The sequence below is a fragment of the Aotus nancymaae genome, unplaced genomic scaffold, assembly GCF_030222135.1.
Source record: "Aotus nancymaae isolate 86718 unplaced genomic scaffold, 86718_ANA_hifiasm-v0.15.2.pri h1tg000057l, whole genome shotgun sequence".
Lineage (NCBI taxonomy): Eukaryota > Metazoa > Chordata > Mammalia > Primates > Aotidae > Aotus > Aotus nancymaae.
Genome location: NW_026988471.1, coordinates 26441160 through 26465932, shown reverse-complemented (window position 1 = coordinate 26465932; position 24773 = coordinate 26441160). Strand labels below are relative to the sequence as shown.

Sequence of the window (24773 nt, the reverse complement as noted above, 5' to 3'; positions counted from 1 at the left end):
TAACATGGTGAAACCCCGTATCAACTAAAAACACAAAAAATTAGCTGGGTGTGGTGGCACACGCCTGTAGTCGCAACTACTCAGGAGGCTGAGGCAGGAGAATCGCTTGAACCTGAGAGGCAGAAGTTGCAGTGAGCCAAGATTGTACCACTGCACTCCAGCCTGGCAACAGAGTGAGACTCGGTCTCAAAAAAAAAAAAAAAAAAAAACAGAAAAGGCTGTGACTGCATCCCCCAATCCAAGCCAATCCAAGGAGGATCATTTGTAGCTGAAAGCTTAGCAAACCCCCTCCCTACTCCTCCACCCCAGTTTGCCCTCCCCTGCCCTGTGTGAAGCTGCCACTCCCTCTTGTCCTTTCCAGGAGGCTGAGAGAGAAGAGGTTCGAGACTGGGTGCTTACAGTCTCCATGGACCAGCGGCTGCAACAGGTTCTGCCTCGGGATGAGCGTGGCACCTACGAGGCCTCCCTGGTGGCAGCAAGCACTGGGATTCGAGCCCTGCCCTGCCTCATTACAGGTATACAACTCTACAGCACCCCAGATCCTGTGGGTGGGGGGTGGAAAGCAATAGTATCAATAAACTTAATTTTAAATTTTGCTAGGATTCAGTAAAGGATACGAAAGACAGGACCATGCTGCTTTGTACCCCCAGGCTGCTCCTCATTTTTCCTTCCTCAATCTCTCTCAAACCCCAGTTCATCATTTTTTCTTCCTCCACAGGATACCCCATTCTGAGGAACAAAATTGAATTTAAGCGGCCAGGGAAAGCTGCTAACAAGGACAACTGGAATAAATTCCTTATGGCCATCAAGGTTAGAGAGGGAGACTTGAAGAATGAAGGCAGACAGGACAGCACTTAAAAAAAAAAAAAAAAAAAAAAAGACCAGGTGTGGTGGCTCATGCCTATAATCCTAGCACTTTGGGAGGCCAAGGCGGACGGATTACCTGAGGTCAGGAGTCTCAGACCAGCCTGGCCAACATGGTTAAAACCTGTTTCTACTAAAAAAACAAAAATTAGCCAGGTGTGGTGGTGTGCGCCTGTAATCCCAGCTACTCAGGAGGCTGAGGCAGGAGAATCACTTAAACCCAGGAGGCAGAGGTTGCAGTGAGCCGAGATCACGCCACTGCACTCCAGCCTCAGTAACAAAGCAAGACTGTCTCAAAAGAACACACACACACACACACACTCTCTCTCTCTCTCTTTCTCTCTCTCTCTCTCTCGAAAGGTGGGTGGGATTGCAGGAAGGCAAGTGCAGACCCTGAAGCCTGTGATGGAGCTGATTTTCTCTGTATTTCCAGCATTAACAAGTTCATCTCATCATCTTCCATTTGCTCACAGACCTCCCACAGCCCAGTGTGCCAGGATGTGCTGAAATTCATCAGTCAGTGGTGTGGAGGACTCCCCAGCACCAGCTTTTCCTTTCAGTAGCCGGTAAAGCTGAGGAAGAATTAGGGCCTCTCCCTCATTAAAGTTTTATAAGAAAGTGAGACCACTGTATTCTTTGATCAAAGTCACCCCAACACCACACAGTGCCTTTTCCCCAAAATGAATCATAATCAAGTAGAAGAAAAGTTATTTTATTACAATTTTTTATCTCATCCTGAGGTCAGGGCCCCTTGCTTAGTGGGGAAAAATCCCTTAGGGACTGAGTCTTGGAACAGCACCTGCTGGACAGAGTGGAGAACCAACCTGGGTCAGAGGGGAAAGCAGCAAGGCAAGACCTAGACCCAGTTCTAAGAGCACTTCCCTGCTCCCAATCTTACCCAGGCCACCACCTTCAAGACCCATTACCTGTCCTAAACCCAGCTTCTCTGTGATGCTCGGATTTCTTGATTTTGATCCAGCAGCTGCTCATTTTCCTGCTTTTTACATTTAGGAGGTTCAAGCTCTGTCATTTCCTCTAGCTGTAGAAGAAGGTGGACTTAGACACCCTGGCCCTGAATGATAGGTCACCAGCTTTTTTTTTTTTTTCTTGAGACAGAGTCTCACTGTGTTGCTCAGGCTGGAGTGCAGTTGTGCAATCTCAGCTCACTGCAGCCTCCACCTCCCAGGTTCAAGCGATTCTCCTGCCTCAGCCTCCCAAGTGCTGAGATGACAGGTGCCCGTCACCACACCCGACTAATTTTTTGTATTTTTAATAGAGACAAGATTTCACCATGATGGCCATGCTGGTCTCTAAACTCCTGACCTCAAGTGGTCTGCTCACTTCAGCCTCCCAAAGTGCTGGGATTACAGGAGTGAGCCACTGCACGAGGCCAGTCACATCTTTTCAACACAGCCAATCTCTGTAGAATGAACCCTTCCTGTTCACCTTCCTTACCTGCCCCTGAAGTCCCTCCTTCCTGCAGGGCCCAACTCCAAGTAGAGTGAGTGCAGCCACACAACAGTAACCAGATAGAGCAGCCTCCCCTGCAGACATGAGCAAAGAAGGGATCCAGAGAGCCAAGGCTGTATCCTGAAAAGCAAGAAGGAAGGATGGGGACTAGGAGGAAGTAGGGCAAGTGTGGCAAATAGGGGAAATTAAAAGGGCAAGACCAAGGCTTTGTAGAACACAAGAAGGAAGAGAATGTGCTCACATAGATTCTTGTGGGGTCAAAGGGGCAGTCAGTATGTCCCAGCCCCTCATCCAGTGGTACCAGAGGATCCAGCAGTCCTGGATGGCAGTCAGCAATGAGGCGGTGGCCACCGTTGGCCACAGTGAGTGACACAGCAAGAAGGAGGCCCAGGGAGCAGGCAGCAGACAAGAGCAGGTTCACCAGAGCTAGTGCCAGCAGGGCCCATTGCTGGCAGGGACAGGAGATCAGGTGAGCAGCCTGGGCCTGGCTAACTCTCTCAGTAACTAAACACCCAGTATCTCTATTTGAGGCTCCTCCAGTCCATTGAAAGACCAAGCTCAGTCAGCCCCCATTTCCCTGACTCAAGCCTAGTCGTTAAAAGCTCCAGGAAGTCCCTTCTCACCAGTGGAGGGCGAAGAAGGTTCCTGGATGCCAGGAGGGCCACAAGTCCCACGGAAACGCTCTGTGGAAGACACAAAGCCTTTGGCCCGCTGGGCTTTCCGGGTGCCCAGCCCCTACCCCGGGCCGCCTGCCATGCTCACCAGCAGCCCCGAGCCTACGGAGATGACATTGGCCGCGGTGTACTCTGGCGTGACGGCGCCAAGGGGATTGGCCACGTGCCGCAGGACAGTGCCGTGCAGCACGGCCCCCAGCAGCAAGTTCACGTGGCCCACCAGGATCAGCGCGAGGCCCACGCGCATCAGCCGCCGGGGGCCCCGGACGGCGTCTGCAAAGCACGGGGGAGGGGCAGGGTTGAGCCGGGCGGGAAAGGGAGAAGCGGCTCGCGGCGGATTAACCATGGGCGGTAGTACAGGCCGAGAGTGGCCCCAGGGGAAGGACAAGAGACGCCAGGACCCGGAAGTTACCGAAAGCGCAGAGACGGCAGCGCCTCATCCCGTCAGCCACACCGGCCATAGGGCAGCTCTACCTGGGCTCAGCCACGCCCCAACCTTGGCCCCGCTTCCGTCTCGGGCTCCCCTCCCACCTGGGCCCCGCCTCTGCCCCGGCCCGCTCCGCCTGGCTGGCAAGGCTCGAACACACGACGCTTTTAGCAAAAAGTAGACTTTTATTACAGCAGCAACTGAGGCGAATCGAATGGCCCCCCAGGGCCACCACTGCAGCACCACCTTTCTCTCCCGCCCCGGCCGCCCCAGCGGGATTGTAGAATTCGGCTCCCTCAGTGCCCGTGGGCCTCCTTCCCACACAGGCTGGGCGGGAGCCGGCAGATCAGCGACTAGCCCCCAACTAGAAGGCGGCTGCTGAGAAGGCCCAGGCCCACGTCTGTGCAAAACAAGTAAACAAAGTGCAGAGGGGAGGAAGAGAAGGGAGGGGTAGGATGATGCTCAGAACCAGGGAGCCCCCCAGCCCTCCTGAATAATAAAGGAGGGAAGGGACTTCACAGGGTAATACTGACTGAGGGGAAGGGACATGAGGGCTGCAGCACGTCCAGGGACAGCCACAGCGCAGATCAGGGCCTGGCCCGAGTGAGCTCTAAGAGGAGACGGTGACAGCGGCTGAGTTGAGGGTGTTGTTCCTGGCAAAATTGAACTTGTTCAGGGTCTCCTCTAGCAGAGAAGTCAGCCGGCTCTGGTCAGCCTTGGGGAGAAGAGCTCAGTGAGACAGGGGCTGAGAGAAGAGAAGGCACTGGGGCAGCCAGGTCAGATGAAGGCAGAAATCTCACCTCACTAATGAAGCCCAGCTGCACCAGCTCAGCTGCCAACTCGGGGATGTTCTCATCTGACAGAGAAACAGGAGGGGGTGAGTACAGTACAGGACTGAGGGACCTGGGGCCCTTCAGAAAGCACCACTAGGGCTAAACTGTCAGATCCACCCACTGTTGTAGGGGCTAAGATAATCATTCTCTGTGAGTCAATGTGTTACTGCCTTGTCGCCTTCCCCACTCCTGAATATGTCTCTCAAAGATAAGGCTCACAGACTCTCCATCCTCTGAGGGAAAGGAGAGACTCACTTGGCATCAGGTCACAGCTCAGGTGCCGGTTCAGTTTGTCCTCCAGCTTCAGCAGAAGTGTCAACTGGAGAATAGGACAGTCAGAAAATGTGACTCTTCCCTAACCGCTAGCCACCAACCCTACGCAACCCTAGCCCTGAGCCTTACATGGTGTTTGACTCCCTCCTCCACCGATTCAATGTTGCACTGCATCAGCACCACCTAGGGAAGGACAGAGAAGGTCACTCTAGAGACCCAATACTTAGATGCCTTTCCAGCCCATAGCACATGGCTGCTAGGGAGCATTTTCTCTAAAGGATAGAGCCTTATTGTGATGTCCTCTCTCCCTTCCACCACAGCCCCCACCTTGCGAGTCTCCACCTCAGCTGGTTCAGGTGTTGGAGTCTTGACAGAGGGGGGCACGACAGGTGATGTCACCTCCTCCTGCTGTGGCTGCTGGGGCCGAGGTAGCCCAAAGGCTGTCAGAGGATAGATACCATTCCTGGAGGGAGATGAAAACAGGTCACATGAGCTCTGTGAATGCCTTAGGATACCCAACACTGCCTGCTTCCTCAAAAAAGCCTGCCTTCTCACTCTGCTCTCACCTGACATCTTCAAGGAATTTATCTAATTCCAGAGCTGGTGACTGAGAGTACCTGGAGGAGAAAAGAGAAAGGACATGGAAAGAAGGAAACAAGCAAAAAAGTAAATTCAACCATTCCCAGAGAATGGACAGTTTACAGAGCCTCAAGAGTGGTAGTCACCAATCTGCCCCTTTCAGACCCTCTCAGTTACTCACAAAGTCTGAACTGGTTCTCTTCCTGGTCCTGCAGGGATTTCAGCCAGTACAGCACTGGTATCCATGTTTTTGGTGATCTCCTCCAGAGCATTCTCTGGGATCATGTCTGGAGGGCATGATGGAGTGGGATGTTATGGAGGAATAGTCATATTAAATGTCATAGAAGGCATGGAGGCAAAGGGGTAAAGAATCCCTTTGGAGGCAGGTCATGGTGGCTCATGCCTGTAATCCTAGCATTTGGGAAGCTGAGGCAGAAAGATCACTTGATGCCAGGAGTTCAAGACCAGCCTGGCCAACATGGCAAAGCCCCATCTCTACTAAAAATACAAAACTTAGCCAGGCATGGTGGCACATGCCTGTAATCCCAGTTATGCGGGAGGATGAGGCATCAGAATTGCTTGAACCCAGGAGGGGGAGGTTGCAGTGAGCCAAGAGCACACCATTGCACACTCCAACCTGGGAGACAGAGTGAGACTCTTTCTCAAAAAAAAAAGAATCCCTTCAGAAATAGAAGAGGAAAGCAAGCATGCCAATGATAGTTACAGGGCTCCAGATTGAAGAATATTCCCTGTAGGGCCAATAGGACTCACGTTGGTGTCCCACAATGCAGTGGGCAGCAAGGAGTTTGAGTGAGGGCACTTCAAACAATGCTGGGTGGAACAGAAGTTCTCTGGCTGTTGGTCTGCGAGTAGGCTCAGACTGCAGGCACTTCTGAATGAACTCCTAGAAAAGAAAACAAGGAACTGGAGTAGGCATCTGGCAAGCCCCGCAATGTGTTCATCTTTATAGCTCTCATTCTACTTAGCACAAGGCTTTGTACGTAGCAGGGGCTTGGCACTTGCTGAGAAAACAACATATTGACAAATGCACCTGAAAGGGCTTCGAAAACTGTAAGGTATATGAAAGATACATCCACTGCCTTTCTGGTTTTAATTATTTTTCTGCTCTCCAACCACAAGCTTTCTTTTTTTATTTAATGTTCACACTTTCTTTTTCCTTATTTTCTACGGCTCTGCTTTATTAGCCAACTCACTGCCTATCTTCTTTTCTAAACCTTGCCAAATTTTTAGCTTCTCTCTTCCCACACTTACCCACTGTGATCAATATTCACCATTTCCTTTGCCCACAATCACTGAATTCACTGAATTTCCCAGGATTCCTATAACCATTCTGCCTTATTTTCTTTTTCTTTTTTCTGAGACAGGGTCTTGCTGTGTCACCCAGGCTGGAGTATAGTGGCACAATCACAGCTCACTGCTGCCTCAACCTCCTGGGCTCAAGCAATCCTCCGTTCAACTTCCAGAGTAGCGGGGACCACAGGCATGTGCCACCACACCCAGATTATTTTTACGTTTTTGTTTTTGTTTTTGTTTTTGTTTTTTCATAGAAATGAGGTTTTGTCATGTTGTCTGGGCTAGTCTCAAACTCCTGAGCTCAGGTGATCCTCCCAGCAAAGCCTCCCAAAGTGCTGGGATTGCAAGTATGAGCCACTGTGCCTCACCTCTGCCTCCTTTTCTGCCTCCTGTACATCCCATGACAATTAACCTGCTGTCAACCTTGAAGGCTAACAGGGTTACATACCTAATCTTTCACTTGAATACTCCACCTCAATGTTGAACTAGAAACTTATTCCACGCTATCCTCCTGACTTCCCACTAGTCTTCCTTCTTTTCTCCCCTGTTCTCTACTTTACTTATCTAATGAGTTACAAACTGTTCTTGTTTGGACTTTCCTGTCAGGCTTTACTTACTATAGTCTATCTACTGATTCATAACCTTATGTCTTTCAAATCTTTTTTTTTTTTTTGAGACGGAGTCTTGCTCTGTCACCAGGCTGGAGTGCAGTATCTCAGCTCACTGCAACCTCCGCCTCTCAGGTTCAAGCGTTTCTCTTGCCTCAGCCTCCTGAGTAGGTGGGACTACAGGCATGCACCACCAAGCCCAGGTAATTTTGGTATTTGTAGTAGAGACAGAGTTTCACCATGTTGGCCAGGCTGGTCTCAAACTCCTGACCTCAAGTGAGCTGCCCACCTCGGCCTCTCAAAGTGCTGGGATTACAGGTGTGAGCCACCGTGCCCAGCCAACACACAATGTTTAACCACAATAATCATCCATCTAACCCCCTAACCTATGTGTATGTATGCAAAAACATGGTAGACACCTCTTAAGGAAATGTTTACAGATTTTGCTTGTTCTTTCTGTTTTATATTCTCTAGCTCTTAGGAGGATATGCCCAGTAGGTACAAAGGAAGAAAAACCAGAAGACATTTGAAAGTCAGTTGAGGAGGGAGTGATCCTGAAGATCCTTACCCTCTGTAATGGGTCTTCTAGAAGCTGGATGGCACTGCTGATGGCTTCCTGTGGCACATATGAGGACTCTCCATTGCCCTGAATCTCCAGTACTGCCATCTTCAAGGAAGAGGAATAAAAAAAAGTAGACACCTAAGAACTTCAGTGCTCTCACAATCACTCCCTCCAAGTTAGCGCCTTGCTTGTCCTCCCTCCATTTCCTCTTCCATCTTCTCATTTGACCCCTTATCAAATGAGAAGGGTCCCTCCCTTCCAGTCTCCTCACCTCCAGTGCACACATGCCAAAGGAGTAGATGTCCACTGCTGTTGTCACATTAGTGACTTCTAGGGAAAACAGAGAAGGCTTTGTTTAATCAGAGGATTTGGGGCTGGGGTTGGCAGGAATGCCTTAGGAAAAGAAAAAGAAAAATACTTTGTATGCTGGTAGAGAAAACTAGAAGTTTCAGTTATATTGCCACCGTACCTCAAGTTATAAGGTGTAAAACCAGGGGGATGAGGACAGGGCAGAGAAACCAGGAAGGCTCACCTCCATACTCTGGTGCAAAGAAATGTAGATTCTTCTGCTCTTCTCGACAAGTCTTCACGTGATTGTTGATAGTGTCAGGAGCCACTGGGAGTAGGGGAGACACCCACAATCTGACCACCATCAACGAAGAATAGTCTCACTCCAGAGAGAGGCCTCAAAAGCCAAATTCTCTCCTAACGTCTCCTTTCTGATGAACCTCAATAGGCACAAACGTATCCCCTTTCCCATCCTGAACTACAGACCACACATGGATGCCACCTACCTCCCCTTTCTCAGGCTTACTGCTTCTCATCTAATGTCCCTAATTCAGGAGCAACAAAAGCACCAGACTAAATTAACAGATATACAGGGGCTTCGGGCTGGTCTAGGAGCAACGTAGCCTAAGGAAAAACTTTGACTTGTGCCCCGTTCACCTTCCCTAAATCCCAGGTACATCTAATCCCTGTTCACATGAAAACATTTGGTTTTAGTTTTAGGAATGGCTTTTAGTTTTAGTTTTAGTTTTGGTTTTAGGAATGGCTGCCTAAAAACACAGGCAGCCATTCCTAATCTGGGAGAATTGGAGACCTCAGGAACTTGGATAAAGAAGGATAAGTATTAACATACAACCCAGGATGTAGCCTCCTTCTTACCCACCTTTGCTGAATAAAACTCAAAAACAGCTCAGAATTGAGCTAATACCCTTGAATCAGTTCCACTTTCAATCCACCAAAACTTTTTAGACTCCTGTTCTACCCCCTTATTCTTCAACAATGTCTGCCACAAGGCTGAACGAGGAACCAGGACCAGGCCCAATTTGGACTCATTCGGATCATAAACAAAGTCACAGAGAATATGGGAGCACAGTATGATCTGGGGAACTAGCCTGATGATGAAGGGGAACATGAATCCAGGAGGTAAGTGGCCAGCCAGGCAGAATCCACAGGAAACAAGCAGGTTATAGAGGGACAAGCAGGCGGAGGGCTGGCAGGGCAGAAGCTAAGCAGGCATAATTAGGCAGGGAAGATAGGGGAAGAGGGTTTGCTCCCACGACTGCATGCACTGGGCAGCCGCCAAGGGAGCAGAGGGAGCACAAACAGAGCCCCTAGAGGGGCAGAGGGAGCTCTCACCATTAGCAAAAATCCTATGAAAGACTGTTGGGAACAGAGCAGCCCGTAAGCGGGAGGGAGGAAAACAGAGAAAAGTTGTGAGCGATGGAGCAGCCAAGCCCCAGACAAATGGACACACAAATACACAAACACAGCACACAGAAATGTTGTACACTGCACACAAATACACAGCAAATGAAAGCACTCACAGCAGGCACAGCCTGGAACCTCCTCTGGCAGGGTCTGGCCCCAGGGCTCAAATCAGACCTCAAACCTATCTCTTGCCCTTTCCCAACCTCCTATCAGTATCTCTGTACTAACTCCAGTTTCCCTTCAAAAACGTGTAAGATTATATACCCTATCCCTCTCCACTAATTAACTGGCCTCTCCTATGAATTACCCCTAGCAAAGTCTTTTCTCTTCTCACCAACCCATACCTCAGAATTTTGCTCTGTTATCCCCCATTCCTTTCATCTTACCCCCATGGTTCCCAAATTCCCGAGGCTCCCCTGCCCAGAACCTCTCCCTCCCCTCACCAGAGCCAATCTTGATGAGTCCGTTGTGCTGGATGAAGATGGTGTCACAGGTCAGGTTCCCATGGATGATGGGGGGGTCACAGGAGTGCAGGTAGCTGTGGGGGCACTGGGCTGTTAGAGGGGCCACTGGGAAATTAAGGGCGGGGGAACCCAAGGGTTAAGAGGAGCAAGGGCCAGGTCTCCTGCTGGTCACCATAAAGATAATCCCCACACTCTGAATCTCCACTATGCCTGAAGATTTAAATAACTGGATAAGCACTAGGAGAAAGAGGTAGGAGGTAAGTGTCGTGGTTAGGGCATTAGGATATACCCTTTAAAAGACCCATAGTGGGCCTCATCTTGACAGTATATGATTCAAAGAAAGTGGGGAGAGGCAGAAAAGAACAGAAGAGTAGTACCCTGAAATCTGTTTGGAGGAACTAAATCAGGAAATATGGGTAAGAAACTAACCAGGTACTACTTACCTTAGGGCAGAGAGGATTTGTGTGCACCAGCGCTTCCATGCCTGGAACAAAGTTGGATCCAAGGATTAGCAGTAATTCCCTCTCTTAACTCTCTCCCACTAGCTCTTTCCATCCCTTCCTGATCAGCTTCATTATTAACATAATCATTTTTAAACCCCCTAAAACTTTGTCTGCTCTCCTTCTATACCTTTTCATTCATAGTCTTGTGGTTCTTTTTGGTCTTCTTCAGAAACTGCTTCAGACTCCCAGATGACATATATTCTGTGATAAAAATGACCTGCGGAGGCAAAGCACTTACTAAAAGGCCTTATAGTAGAAATGATCCCTTCCCTTATAACATACATTACATTTGAAAGTTTATTAAAATTTCTCTTCTTTTGTTCTTAGCTTTACTTACTTAGACTAAATAGGGCAATGAAAACTACTAAGCAATAAAAGTTATGGGAAGAAGAAAGCAAAAGTTCACTCATTCTCTGCCCAGTCTATAGCCACACAAAAGGCACAGGTGGCAACTGAAGCCCTACTTTCATTGCCATAGCAGCTGATTCCAGTTCTGTTTCAAAACTACCCTGTTTTAATCTCTGAATGTAAAAGAAACAATAATAAATGTAGCTAGTCTCTTTTCACTAAGTTCAGGAAATATGCGGAAAAAATTCTTACCCTGGCCTTGTTCTCTTTAATGTCAGCCCAGTATTTGTGAAACTTAACAATGTTAAGATGCTCCAATTGAATCAGATTATCAAACACAGCACGAACCTTTTCCTGAGAGCAAGGGAGACAATGGAATAGCAGAGTTCACAAATCACTGTAATAATCCTGAGAAGCCATTCCCTATCCCTCCCCAGAAATGATCTAACCCCAACATACTCTTCATAGGCAGCTTCCCAAAAGCAATTCCTCTTTAACATCAGTGTTCCAACATTACCCAGGCTGCATCTTTTCACCATCACCTACCTCCTGCAGCTTGTAGTTCTTGCGCTCAGAGAACTGTACCTCATTCCACACAACCTCTACACCTTCCTCTGTATCCATGGCCAGGTATGCACTGTCAATACCTGGTACATTCCGTTGATTCACCTGAGAAGAAATTCATATGAAAGAGAATTAAAGTTACCTCTCAAATCCTCCATTTTAACACTCCATATCATCACCTCCTCCTAGTCCTCAACCTTTTGACGTTTGGTCAGCCTCTTTTAAGACTTTGCTCTTCCAGTTCTCACCTCTCCAGAATTCGGTCTCCCAAGAGTGACTGTACCATCACTTTACCTCTTCTCGCCTCTTCTGCCAGCGCCCACAGGGTGACTCTTCCAAAATCTCAGATTCATCTTCACTTTCTTCTTCTTCCTCTGGGGAAGCCGCTGAGGTTGTGGAGGTCACAGGAGGTGACACTGATGTCAGTCCAGGAGCTGAAGATGAGGATTCTACCTTTGGATCTGAGCCACTGCTGAGTACTGTCTGGGACTCCCCCTCCGACATGCTGGAAGAAACACTCAGGCCTGCAAGTACAGAGGGAGAAGGCAGAGAGAGTCAGGATACATCTATAAAGATTTAGTAATCCAGGCTGGGCTTAATGACTCACACCTGTCATCCTAGCACTTTGGGAGGCCAAGGTGGGCAGATCATCTGAGGTCAGGAGTTCAAGACCAGCCTGGCCAACATGGCGAAACCCCGTCTCTACTAAAAATATAAAAATTAGCTGGGTCTGGTGGGGCACGCTTGTAGCCCCAGCCATTCAAGAGACTGAGGCAGAAGAATTGCTTGAACCAGGGAGGTGGAGGTTGCAGTGAGCTGAGATCACACCACTGCACTCCGGCACTCCAGCCTGGGTGACAAAGCAACACTCCATCTAAAAAAACAAAACAAACAAACAAAAAAATTAGTAATCCAGCTGAGCACAATGGCTCACCCCTGTAATCCCAGCACTTTGAGAAGCTAAGGCAAGAGGTTCACTTGAGGCCAGGAGTTTGAAACCAGCCTGGGCAACAAAGTGAGACCCCCATCTCTACAAAATAATTTAAAAATTAGCCAGGCAAGGTGGTGCACAGCTATAGTCCCAGCTACCCAGGAGGCTGAGATGGGAGGATCGCTTGATTGCCCAGGAGTTTGAGGCTGCAGTGAGCTATCATCATGCCATTGGCTAGGAAACAGAGACAGACTTGTCTCAAAAAAAAAATTTTTAATAATCCTGATAACCTCATCAGCGAATTCAAAAGAAAATAAAACAGGCCAGGGATTTGAGACCAGCCAGGACAACATAACAAGACCCAAGTCTCTACACAAAATTTTTAAAAATTAAAAATAGAAAACACATACCTCCTTTGTTTCCTTTAAATCCAAAATCAGAATCAGTCCTAAATACTGAAACATTATTCTCCTAACTCGAGTCTAGAGAAGGGGAGCTATCTTAATTGAAGATGACCCACCCAGGAATGGCAAACACAAGATTTACGGCAGTCTAACCCCACTTAGTAAGGTCCAAATTAACAGCAAAATCAGGGGCTCCATTCCTTCTTGGCAAATACTCATTTAATAGGCTTCCCTTTGAATCCCCAAGTACCCCCTATTTGTACTGTGCTCAAGAATCAAGCTATGTGTGGCCAGGCATGGTGGCTCATGCCTGTAATCTCAGCACTTTGGGAGGCCAAGGCAAGTGGATAACCTGAGGTCAGGAGTTCGAGACCAGCCTGGCCAACATGGTGAAACCCTGTCTCTACTAAAAATATAAAAATTAGCTGGGTGTGGTGGCACACACCTGTAGTCCCAGCTACTTGGGAGGCTGAGGCAGGAGAATCACTTGAACCCAGGAAGCAGAGCTTACAGTGAGCTGAGATCATGCCACTGCATTCCAGCTTGGGAAACAGTGAGACTCCATCTCAAAAAAAAAAAAAAAGAAAAAGAAAAAAAAATTAAGCTATGTGGGCGCTATTCAGAACAGATGACTCCAGACTCCAAAATGTTTCACTGAGATAGCCTTGCTAGACCTGTAGCACCCTCAGCCAACTTTTCCAGCTGAAACTCTTGGTTAATTTATCCAGCTAGAACTAACCTTGGCATCCACTATTCATCCCTTCTCTACACAGAACAAGCCTGCTAGTCCTTGGTGAGGCTACCTTTGGGGCAGGTGACTGGCAGTTGTTAGTGACTTCATCACTGATGATCTCACCTTTCCTGTGATGTGAGTGTGACAAATAGGTGTTGGTTAACGACATTTTTTTCATTCAGTCATTTGACAAATATTTATTAAGTACTTATTGTAGGCCAAGCACTGGGCTAAGTACTTGAGATACAATAGTGAACAAAATAAATGCCCACATTCAAGCAGCCACAAATTCAAGTCAAACCTAAGACTTTAAGCTTCCAGCTTTCATTTCATTCACATTGCTCAAAGTCTCTGAAGTTTCCATTCCCTGGGGCACTAGATCTGATATAGGCTATTTCTTTTTTTTTTTTTTGAGACAGAGTCTCACTCTGTCACCCAGGCTGGAGTGCAATGGTGCGATCTCGGCTCACTGCAACCTCCGCAATTCTCTTGCCTCAGCCTCCTGAGTAGCTGGGATTACAGGCACGTGCCACCGCGCCCAGCTAATTTTTGTATTTTTAGTAGAGACGGGGTTTCGCCATGTTGGCCAGGCTGGTCTTGAACTCCTGACCTCGTGATCCACCCGCCTCGGCCTCCCAAAGTGCTGGGATTACAGGCGTGAGTCACCGTGCCCGGCCTCGATATAGGCTATTTCTTACAAGTACAAGTAACTCAAGGTACAACTTTTATATGAAAAAGTATTATAAAGCATAACATTTTTTTCACGGTCATGGCTACCTGAAGAAAAGGAATTCTCAAGAGTTAAATGCCATTAACTTACACAAAAAGTCACAAGACAATCACTTAATGTTATTCCGTATCTCTAAGAACAAAGACTGTGAAGGAGTTGGAACCTGTGTGTGCTAGGCTCAAGAGAGTGCTCTACAATATGAAAATGATACCCTGGGCCGGGTAAGCTGGCTCACGCCTATAATCCCAGCACTTTGGGAGGTGGTGGCAGGCAGACTGTGTGAGCTCAGAAGTTAGAGACCAGCCTGGGCAACAAAAAAATACAAAAATTAGCAGGGTATGGTGGCGCATGTCTGTAATTCCAGTTTATTCAGGAGGCTGAAGCACAAGAATCACTTGAACTCAGAAGGCAGAGGTTGCATTGAGCCAGGTGGCACCACTGCACTCCAGCCTGGGTGAAAGAGTGAGACTATGTCTCAAAAAAAAAAAAAAGAAAAAAAGAAAAGAAAAGAAAGAAAGAGAGAGAGAGAAAAAAAAAGAAAAAGAAAGTGATATCCTGGAAAGTAAATCTGCTCCTCTAAGTCAGTTCAGAATGCCAGAAGCCTCTAATCAACACCAATTTTTGAAAAGTTGACATTTTAGAACTCTCTGATGCCCATTTGTGCCCATCTCTGCCCCCAATCTACACTATGTTTAACCCAACTCAGAAGATTTTTATTAGAAGACAGTCTAGTAAATACCAAAGAGCAATAGGCACTACAGAGGAAATCTGGCAAGATATTCTTTCCCTATGTTATTTTCTAGGTCCTGGCTTATTCTAGAGAGATTTGCCAGGCCCGCTGGCTCATGCCTGTAATCCCAGCTACTTAGGAGGCTGAAGTGGGAGGATCGCTGGAGAGAGATTTAACTCAGCCAGCCAGGAAAGCTATCTGCCTGTTTTAGTAATCTACCAGAAAACTTCTGTTAGAGATCATGTTCCTTCTTCTGAAAAGTAGCTAAGCAAATGGTAAGACACTATCAGTTACTTCCTAGAGCAGCTACACTCACTGAATGCATCTAGAATCTGAACTAAGTAAAATTCCCAGCCAGACTACAAGAGGAAATGGCAGAATTCTAATACAGGAAAGCTATAGCCAATGGACTGCAAAGAAACTTCTGGACCTAGGACACAAACAACTAACCCACAGTAGGGCACCACAGGAGACACCAACCCTTCATCAGTGATAGATGCCCTTGGAATTTGCTTATCCCCTCCCTTATTTTTTGTGACTTTTTGTCCCTTCCTAATGTTTTCAACACAAGCGAAACAAGGGCAGTGCCCAAGATCCTCCAGCACTCCTCCTATTGATGAAGAAACCTCCGCGACACTGGGAGTTTTGCCTCAGATTCGCTGAGAGGTTTAAAAGAGATCACACATGGAAAAGCTCATTTACGCTCGTAAGGGGAATCTATCGCCTGGCCGCCTCCAGTCACCCTGAGAGGTGCAGTGTGTTCACTTCGGAGTAACGCAGATCGCCCTGCAAAGTTTTTCCCCGAGACTTTCATTTATTGGACAGAACCCCCTCTGCGTGTCAACCCCTCTGCAAGAACTCGTGGGATCGGGCCTCTTGACTCTCCTCACCATGAGCCGACCAAAGGGCCTCTGAGACCCGCAGCACGGTCCAGTAGGAAATGAAGCCGCTCGGGGGAGGAACCCGGCCCCTAGAATTTCACACTCCAACAGGTCGCATGCACGGCGTCTGGAAGGCAGAGGCGGCCCGCGCGGGCACCCGACTGGGGCCCAGGGAGCGAGCGGCGGCCACCTCATCAAAGGCCGGCAGGGCGGCGCAGTCAGGAGCGAAGGCCACGCCCCCGCGCAGTCTGCGCCCCGCCCCGCGAGCAGGCCCAGCCAGGCTGCCGCGCTTCCGCAGGCCGCCGGGCCGCGACCGCCGCCCCCGCCCCCGCCCCCGCCCGCCGGGCCCCGCCTCTCGCAGCCAGAGTTCCAAGCGAACGCCAGGGCCTCCCAACCTGCGCCCACAGAATTCCGGGGCGCTGCCGCCACGCCGGGGAGACGGGGGAGGACCAGGCAGAGACTGCAGGGCCGAAGCGGCCCCTCGGCTCCAGCAGGCAGGGCCTGATCGGGCCTGGGCTACTGAGTGAACAGGGCCGCCTTCAGCACCCGCCTGGCGGATCCCATCGTCCTGGGCTTCGGAGGCCGATCCTTCTGTCCTCTCGCGAGCCCCTCCCTCCTCGGGCCCTCATTTCCCTGGGTGCTCACCTCCGACTCCGCGCCCCGCAGCTTGCGCTTCAGCTTCAGCTCGGGTTCCGGGGCCCGGGATCACAGCGACTCCCTCACAGCTGCGCTCCGCAGCGCAACCGAACTACGGGCCCCGCCCTCGTGGCGTCCCAACCAACAGATGGGCGGTGCCGCACTGTCGGCAGGTTTCCATTGGGCGACGCGCTGGGTGGGCGGGGCCCTGCCTCAGGGCGCTCGCTGGGGTAGGCTTCCACCCGCTCTCCTCCCCTTGCGCCCGTCCGGCCGAGACCTCTCGCGGGGGTGGGTGCTTTCGGTCCCAGCTGGGGCTCGTCTCTTTATCCACTCCACCGCCCGGTCCAGGTGCCCCAGATGGTTCTGCTGGACGCAGGGAGGGCCTCCTCCTTCTTCTTGAAGCCGCCATGACAGTTCTAATGACCCAAAAAGACAAAAGGAGCCAAAAACGTAGCCTCCATCCGAGAGGAGCGTCCCCCAAGCCCCGCCCGCATTATTTTGGAACGAGACTGGTGTGCAGGACGCCAATTCTCCGGAAAGCTATTAAAAATTACCTAACACTGAAAATTAGTAGTTAACTCTGTGACTGCATAGCACTATTTGCTGAAACTTTGTAAGAGGTTTTTCACAGATGTTGTTTCATTTGATCCTCGTAAGAACGAACTGATTTAAATTATCATTCAGGGGTAGTTGACAAACGCAAAACCTGAATCAGAGGCATTAAACTATTGACCGAAAGTTAAGTTGGTAAGAGCGAAGTCTAGAATCCGAAACAGTAAATTTCATCAAAGAAGACTACGTTAAGAAGATGTTTGGAAAGAATTTGGGCTGGTTTCGAGGACGTGGAAAAAAAAGATGATAAATTCTGGGTGAGCTATTATTGATCTGCAAAAACTAAGCGCGGAGCCTTCAGGATGAAAGTTCACTCTGCCGTTAGACAAGTATGATGAAGGAAGGATGATGAATCAATCAACAGAATTTGGGAATGTCACAATTACCAAATCTTACTGTCCGTAATCTCTAATCCTATTTTACTGGGAGAAAGGACATATGGCAGAAACCCTCTCGTTTTCTCATCACTTCAAAATATTCATTTTTAAAACTGATCTTTCCCACGGTAATCCCAGCACTTTGGGAGGCCCGGGCAGGCGGATCACGAGGTCAGGAGTTCGAGACCAGCCTGGCCAATATGGTGAAACCCCCATCTCTACTACAAATACAAAAATTAGGTAGCACACGTCTGTTGTCTCAAGCTACTTTGGAGGCTGAGGTGGGAAGATCACTTGCGCCCAGGAGGCAGAAGTTGCAGTAAGCCAAAATTGCACCAATACGCTCCAGCCTGAGCAACAGAGTGAGAATCCGTCTCAAAAAATAATAATAATCACCCTTCCTAACTTGATTCTTTTATCTTTGGAAGAGAGGGCTCAAACCCCCTTTTAAAAATCTGATTATCGGGCTGGGCGCGGTGGCTCACGCCTGTAATCCCAGCACTTTGGGAGGCCGAGGCGAGTGGATCACGAGGTCAAGAGATCGAGACCATCCTGGTCAACATGGTGAAACCCCGTCTCTACTAAAAATACAAAAAATTAGCTGGGCATGGTGGTGCGTGCCTGTAATCCCAGCTACTCAGGAGGCTGAGGCAGGAGAATTGCCTGAACCCAGGAGGCAGAGGTTGCGGTGAGCCGAGATCGCGCCATTGCACTCCAGCCTGGGTAACAAAGAGCGAAACTCCGTCTCAAAAAAAAAAAAAATCTGATTAAATTTATGGGCCTTCTCTTGTATTTTAAAAAATGCACTTAGCCGGCCGGGCGCGGTGGCTCACGCCTGTAATCCCAGCACTTTGGGAGGCCGAGGCGGGTGGATCACGAGGTCAAGAAATCGAGACCATCCTGGTCAACATGGTGAAACCCCGTCTCTACTAAAAAAAATACAAAAAATTAGCTGGGCATGGTGGCGCATGCCTGTAATCCCAGCTACTCGGGAGGCTGAGGCAGGAGAATTGCCTGAACCCAGGAGGCGGAGGGTGCGGTGAGCGGAGATCACGCCATTGCACTCCAGCCTGGGTAACAAGAACGAAACTCCGTCTAAAAAAAAAAAAAAAAAAATCAAGTCAGTAAAGAAATACACAAAAAACCTGAATAGGCAAGAAATTGAAGAAGAAATACAACTGGGCAATAAATATATAAAAAGATGTTTAGCTTCACTTATAATTAAATTAATGCAAATTAAAACAGGATACCTTGGTCAGCCTGAATGGCTCCCGCCTGTAACCTCAGCACTTTGGGAGGCCAAGGTGGGTGAATCACCTGAGGTCAGGAGTTCGAGACCAACATGGAGAAACCCTATCTCTACTAAAAGTACAAAAAATTAGCTGGGCATGCTGGCAGCCTCCTGTAATCCCAGCTACTCGGGAGGCTAAGGCAGGAGAATCGCTTGAACTTGGGAGGCAGAGGTTGCATTGAGCTGAGATGGTGCATTGCACTCTAGTCTGGGCAACAAGAGCAAAACTCTGTCTCAAAAAAAAAAAAAAAAAAAAGATTCTCCTGCCTCAGCCTCCCGAGTAGCTGGGATTACAGGCATGTGCCACCGTGCCCAGCTAATTTTGTATTTTTAGTAGAGATGGGGATTCTCCATGTTAGTCAGGCTGGTCTCAAACTCTTGACCTCAGATCATCCACCCACTTTGGCCTCCCAGAGTGCTGGGATTACAGGCATGAGCCACCTCAACCAGCCAGATATCTTTTTTAAATTAATGCATCACCAAAGTTAAAAAGATTGGTATGACTCAGTGTTGGTAAGGATACAGGGGACTAGAAACCCTAACATACTCTTGGTGGTATTATTGGTATTTTTTTGAAAAGCAACTTGGCAATATCTATTCAAATTTAAGATGTGATGTTCTTAGCCTTTTAAATTATTTATTCATTTATTTATTTATTGAGGATTCTCCATTCTGTTGTCCATAATGGTAGTACCTTTTATTCTTTCTTTCTTTTTTTTTTTTTTTTTTGTGACAGAGTTTTGCTCTTCTTGCCCAAGATGGAGTGCAATGGTGAGATCTCGGCTCACCACAACTTCCCAGGTTCAAGTGATTCTCCTGCCTCAGCTGCCCAAGTAGCTGGGATTACAGGCATGCACCACCACACCTGGTTAATTTTGCATTTTTAGTTGAGACGAGTTTTCTCCATGTTGGTCAGGCTGGTCTCAAACTCCCAACCTCAGGTGATCCACCTGCCTCAGCCTCCCGAAGTGCTGGGATTCCAGGTGTGAGCCACTGCGCCTGACCATCTTTTGTTTTTTATAACAGACTTTCTTACAGGTATGAGGTAATATCTGTGGTTTTTTTGTGTGAGGTAATATCTGTGGAATTTGCATTTCCCTGATTATTAGAGCACTTTTTTCATATACCTGTTAGCCATTTGTATATCTTCTTTTGAGAAATGCCCATTCAGGTCCTTTGCTGATTTTTTTTTTTTTTTTTTTTTTTTTTGTAGAGATGGGGTTTCATTATCTTGGCTAGGCTGGTCTTGAACTCCTGACCTCGTGATCCATCCGCCTCGGCCTCCCAAAGTGCTGAGATTACAGGTGTGAGCCACTGCGCCTGGCCTTTTTTCTTTTTCTTTTTTTGATTTTAAATAAGACAGAGCTTTTCTCTTGTTGCCCAGGCTGGAGTGCAATGGCTTGGTCTCGGCTCACTGAAATTTCTGCCTCTCAGGTTCAAGTGATTCTCCTGCTTCAGCCTCCCGAGTCGCTGGGATTACAGGCGCTTGCCACCACGCCCACCAAATTTTTGCATTTTTAGTAGATACAGCGTTTCACCATGTTGGCCAGGCTGGTCTCGAACTCCTGATCTCAGGTGATCCACCCGCCTCGGCCTCCCATAGTGCTGGGATTACATGTGGGAGCGACCTCACCTGGCCAAGACTACTCATTTCTATTTGTTCTAATTCTGAGCTTCCCAGATGACCTGGTACCTAATCTCCCAAGTGGACTATAACTTGCATTGTGACATACCAGTTGTAGAACTCTGTAAATTTATTGAAAATCATTAAATTCACAATGAGCTTTTTTCTTTTTTTTTTTTTTTGAGACGGAGCCTTGCTCTGTCACCCAGGCTGGTGTGCAGTGGCATGATCTCAGCTCATTGCAACCTCCACCTCCCAGGTTCAAGTGATTCTCCTGCCTCAGCCTCCTGAATAGCTGGGATTACAGGTGCGCACCACCATACCTGGCTAATTTTTGTATTCTTAGTAGAGACAGGGTTGCTCCATGTTGGTCAGGCTTGTCTTTCGAACTCCTGACCTTGGGATCCTCCCCCACTGCCTTAGCCTCCCAGAGTGCTGGGATTACAGGCATGAGCCACTGCACCCAGCCGAGTGAGCTTTTTTTTTCTTTAGAGACAGAATCTTGCTCTGTTGCTCAGGCTGGAGTGCAGTGGTATGATCATAGCTCATTGCAGGTTCAAACTCCTGGACTCAAGCAATCCTCCTACCTCAGCCTCTTAAAAGTGCTAGGATTATAGGTTTGAGTTGCCACACTCATACCCCAATAAAACTGTCTAGAATCTTTCAAGGTTTTAGTTCCCATAGATCAGGGCAATTGGAAAACCTGTTGGGTTTCTGCTCTAAGGTTTTTTCTCAGTGTGAGACTAGCAAGCCATGCTGCACAATGCTGTCTCTGCTAAAAATACAAAAATTAGTCGGGCATGGTGGCACGTGCCTGTAATCCCAGCTAATCAGGAGGCTGAGGCAGGAGGATCACTTGAACCTGGGAGGCAGAGGTTTTGGTGAGCCAAGATTGAGCCATTGCACTCCAGCCTGGGCAACAAGAGCAAAACTCCATCTCAAAAACAAAACTAAACTAAACTAAAAACAATCTAATCATTTCTCTAGGGATGTGGTGTGGATCCTTTCTTCCAAAAGAGCCTCTTTTCAAACTGAAGACAAAATAAAAATGGCATTTACATTTCTGTAGGACTTCAAACTAAGAGAAGCCTAGATGTCTTGATAATTGTGAGTTATCTGAGGTGCTTTAAAACACACATTCCCACAGGGTGCAGTGGCTCACGCCTGTAATCCCAGCACTTTGGGAGGCTTAGGCAGGCAGATCACCTGAGGTTGGGAGTTCAAGACCATCCTCACTAACATGGAGAAACCCCATTTCTACTAAAAATACAAAAAATTAGCCGGGTGTGGTGGCACATGCCTATAATCCCAGCTACTCAGGAGGCTGAAGGGTAGTAACCATTACCCTAGCTCACACCTTATCCCTGTCTAGAAATGATGCCTTGGGGCATTGTCTCATGCCTTAGGCCTCTGTACTTCATTTTAAAAGTTATTAAATGGGAACATTATTTGGCTGTATACCTGTAAGTCATATCATAAGGAACTGAGTCAACTTCTAAGATAAACAAATACATAAATAGGACCATTGAGAAATAAAAAGACAAACACAGCCCAATTAAATCTTAATTCACCTAATATTCTTTGATATCCACAACTGTGTTCAATTATGTTCAAATCAAATTCATGTATTATTTATTTTGTACTTTTGTTTTTGAGACAGTCTCATTGTGTTGCTCACGCTGAAGTGCAGTGGCCCAATCTCAGCTCACTGCAACCTCTGCCTCCCAGGTTCAAGTTATTCTTGTGCCTCAGCCTCCTGAGTAGCTGTGACTACAAGTGCATGCCACAATGTCCAGCTAATTTTTGTATTTTCAGCACAGACCCGGTCTTGTCCTGTTGGCCAGGCTGGTCTCGAACTTCTGGCCTCAAGTGATCCACCCCCCACCTTGGCCTCCCAAAGTGCTTAGATTACAGGGGTTAGGCACCAACCCCTGCCCCATCCTTTTTTTTTTTGAGATGGAGTCTTGTTCTGAATCCCAGGCTGGAGTGTGGTGGCACGATCTCAGCTCACTGCAAACTCCTTCTCCCAGGTTCAAGTGTTTCTTTTGCCTCAGCCTGGGGTTACGGATGTCCACCACCATGCTGGGCTAATTTTTGTATTTTCAGTAGAGACCAGGTTTTGCTGTATTGGCCAGGCTGGTATAGAACTTCTGACCTTCTGATCTGCCACCCCCCCAAGCCTCCCGAAGTGCTGGGATTACAGGTGTGAGCCACCGTGCCCGGCCAGCACTTTATATTCAACTCCTCTTATCCTTAAAGCAATCTGGAAGAGTAGATGTTGTATGTCTGTCTTGCAAATGAACTCAGCCTGAGAGGGAATAAGTAATTTGTGAAAGAAGATCTTATAGGTAATACATGGCAAAACTCATGCTCTTTAAACAATGTCAAGTTCATTCTTAGGAAAAAACAAAAGTCAAAAATAAAAAAGAAAAGAAAGAAAGAAAAAAGAAGTCAGGTACAGTGGCACATGCCCGTGGTCCCAGCTATTTGGGATGCTAAAATGAAAGGATTGCTTGAGCCCAGAAGTTCAAGACCAGCCTCAGCAACATACCAAGACCTCATCTCTTATAAGAAAGAAGGAGTAGGAGAAGGAGGAGCAGGAGGAGAAGAAAGAAGAGGCTGAGTAATTTTTGTTGTTACTTTGCTCTTTTATTTTTTGAGACAGGGTCTCGCTCTGTCACCAAGTCTGGAGTGCAGTGGCTCGATCTCAGCTCACTGCAACCAAGGCTGAGATCTCATCTAGGTTCCTGGAAACCTGCAAGCCAATAAACATCTCTTCCACCCTCATGGCTTAACTCCAATATAATATTTTCAATGTTGTTATATCAAGTTGTCACCCTAAACTGAACCAGTTTTTCCCCCAAAACTAGCATCCCCCCCAAACTGCACCTTTTTCTGTTAATGGCTCCAAGTTTTGTTATAGAGTCAAAATCTTGGTGTTATTCATTCAACAAATATTTAAATATTATGCAGCACATACAACTGTGCAAGGGATGAGAACACAATGGTAAGGTTAATGGAATTTCCGCCTTCATAAAGGCTTATATTAGGAAAGACAAATAAATGTGGACCCAAACTAGTATAGTGATAGTAGAGAAGACTTCCTGGAGAAAGTGATGGTCGAGAGGGGTGGGTGGAGAGTTGTACTCCATGGGCAAAAGTGTAAGAGAAAGCATGACGGCCGGGCGCGGTGGCTCACGCCTGTAATCCCAGAACTTTGGGAGGCCGAGGCGGGTGGATCACGAGGTCAAGAGATCGAGACCATCCTGGTCAACATGGTGAAACCCCGTCTCTACTAATACAAAAAAAAATTAGCTGGGCATGGTGGCGCGTGCCTGTAATCCCAGCTACTCAGGAGGCTGAGGCAGGAGAATTGCCTGAACCCAGGAGGCGGAGGTTGCGGTGAGCCGAGATCGCGCCATTGCACTCCAGCCTGGGTAACAAGAGCGAAACTCCGTCTCAAAAAAAAAAAAAAAAAAAAAAAAAAAAAGAGAGAAAGCATGACTTTAGACACACCCAAAATATTGCTGAAGCAGAGTTGTAGGAGAAATGGAGAGACACATGGGAATCTGGATAATTAGCATGAAGGGTCTTGTAAATTATGTTAAAGAATTTGGGGCCGGGCGCGGTGGCTCACGCCTGTAATCCCAGCACTTTGGGAGGCCGAGGCGGGTGGATCACGAGGTCAAGAGATCGAGACCATCCTGGTCAACATGGTGAAACCCCGTCTCTACTAAAAATACAAAAAATTAGCTGGGCATGGTGGCGCATGCCTGTAATCCCAGCTACTCCGGAGGCTGAGGCAGGAGAATTGCCTGAACCCAGGAGGCGGAAGTTGCGGTGAGCCGAGATCGCGCCATTGCACTCCAGCCTGGGTAACAAGAGCTAAACTCTGTCTCAAAAAAAAAAAAAGAATTTGGACTATCTGAAGAGCATGAGGAAGCCATGATTAGTTTTACGTTTTTAAAGAATCAAAATTTTTTTTTTTTTTTGAGACGGAGTTGCTCTGTCACCCAGGCTGGAGTGCAGTGGCCGGATCTGGGCTCACTGCAACCTCTGCCTCCGGGGTGCAAGTGATTCTCCTGCCTTAGCCTGCCAAGTAGCTGGGATTACAGGCGTGCGCCACTACGCCTGGCTGATTTTTGTACTTTTAGTGGAGACTCGGTTTCACATGTTGGCCAGATTGGTCTCAAACTTGTGGCCTCAAGTGATATACCTGCCTCGGCCTCCCAAAGTGCTGGGATTACAGGTATGGCCACTGTGCCCAGCCAAAAAGAATCAATTTTTGCCATAGTTTGGAGAATTTCTCCTTTTCTCTCCATCCCTTGAATCCAATCTATTACCAAATCTGTTTTATCTGTTATTGTTAATTTGTCCTTTCATCTGGATTCCACTGTCACCCTGTCTGGTACCACCTTACTCTCAGCTCTTCTCATCTGCTGCTTAGATTAACAGCTCTCTAACCAGTAACAGTCCCCCTGACTCTCTCCCTCCAATGTATACTGTATACAAAGACTAGACCAACGATGCAAAGGTTACACCAGGATGACAATCAAGTCCAAGTCACCCATCCTGGCGCTTCTTTTTATCAAGCTAGCTAGCTAACATTACCACTTAGAATCATTCTC

General features: G+C 47.8%; 3 protein-coding genes across 7 annotated transcripts in view; 1 reads left to right on the top strand and 2 right to left on the bottom strand.

Annotated features, from left to right (window-relative positions):
• Positions 1-1486, top strand: part of IFT172 (intraflagellar transport 172) — a 44466-nt gene extending 42980 nt beyond the window's left edge. For all 3 annotated transcript variants that reach the window (XM_064363951.1, XM_064363952.1, XM_064363953.1), the window contains 3 exons: positions 362-515; positions 719-810; positions 1338-1486. In XM_064363951.1, the coding sequence (XP_064220021.1) occupies positions 362-515; positions 719-810; positions 1338-1427 (336 nt within the window). In that variant the 3' untranslated portion in view covers positions 1428-1486. The remainder of the gene's footprint in view (positions 1-361; positions 516-718; positions 811-1337) is intronic.
• Positions 1487-1560: 74 nt separating this feature from the next.
• On the bottom strand, positions 1561-3281 carry KRTCAP3 (keratinocyte associated protein 3). Of its 2 annotated transcripts, none has more exons than XM_012475477.3 (6): positions 3097-3281; positions 2958-3017; positions 2576-2782; positions 2320-2454; positions 1791-1903; positions 1561-1663 (listed from the first exon to the last, which is right to left on the bottom strand). In XM_012475477.3, the coding sequence occupies exons 1-5, from the start codon at positions 3253-3255 to the stop codon at positions 1796-1798; spliced, it is 669 nt and encodes a 222-aa protein (XP_012330900.2). In that variant the 5' UTR covers positions 3256-3281; the 3' UTR covers positions 1561-1663; positions 1791-1795. The 2 variants fall into 2 exon arrangements, with proteins under 2 accessions (XP_012330900.2, XP_012330899.2); XM_012475476.3 differs by having other exon boundaries at positions 1561-1666; positions 3097-3258.
• A 311-nt stretch (positions 3282-3592) lies between these two features.
• NRBP1 (nuclear receptor binding protein 1) lies at positions 3593-16350 on the bottom strand. 2 transcript variants are annotated; one of them, XM_012475473.3, is made up of 19 exons: positions 16251-16350; positions 11491-11720; positions 11179-11301; positions 10885-10986; positions 10412-10501; positions 10225-10265; positions 9761-9855; positions 9246-9269; positions 8137-8220; positions 7876-7934; positions 7611-7709; positions 5892-6024; positions 5302-5407; positions 5108-5158; positions 4869-5004; positions 4671-4724; positions 4524-4587; positions 4236-4291; positions 3593-4150 (listed from the first exon to the last, which is right to left on the bottom strand). In XM_012475473.3, the coding sequence occupies exons 2-19, from the start codon at positions 11698-11700 to the stop codon at positions 4046-4048; spliced, it is 1632 nt and encodes a 543-aa protein (XP_012330896.1). In that variant the 5' UTR covers positions 11701-11720; positions 16251-16350; the 3' UTR covers positions 3593-4045. The 2 variants fall into 2 exon arrangements, with proteins under 2 accessions (XP_012330896.1, XP_012330898.1); XM_012475475.3 differs by lacking the exon at positions 9246-9269 and having other exon boundaries at positions 3594-4150.
• Between the last annotated feature and the right edge of the window lie 8423 nt (positions 16351-24773).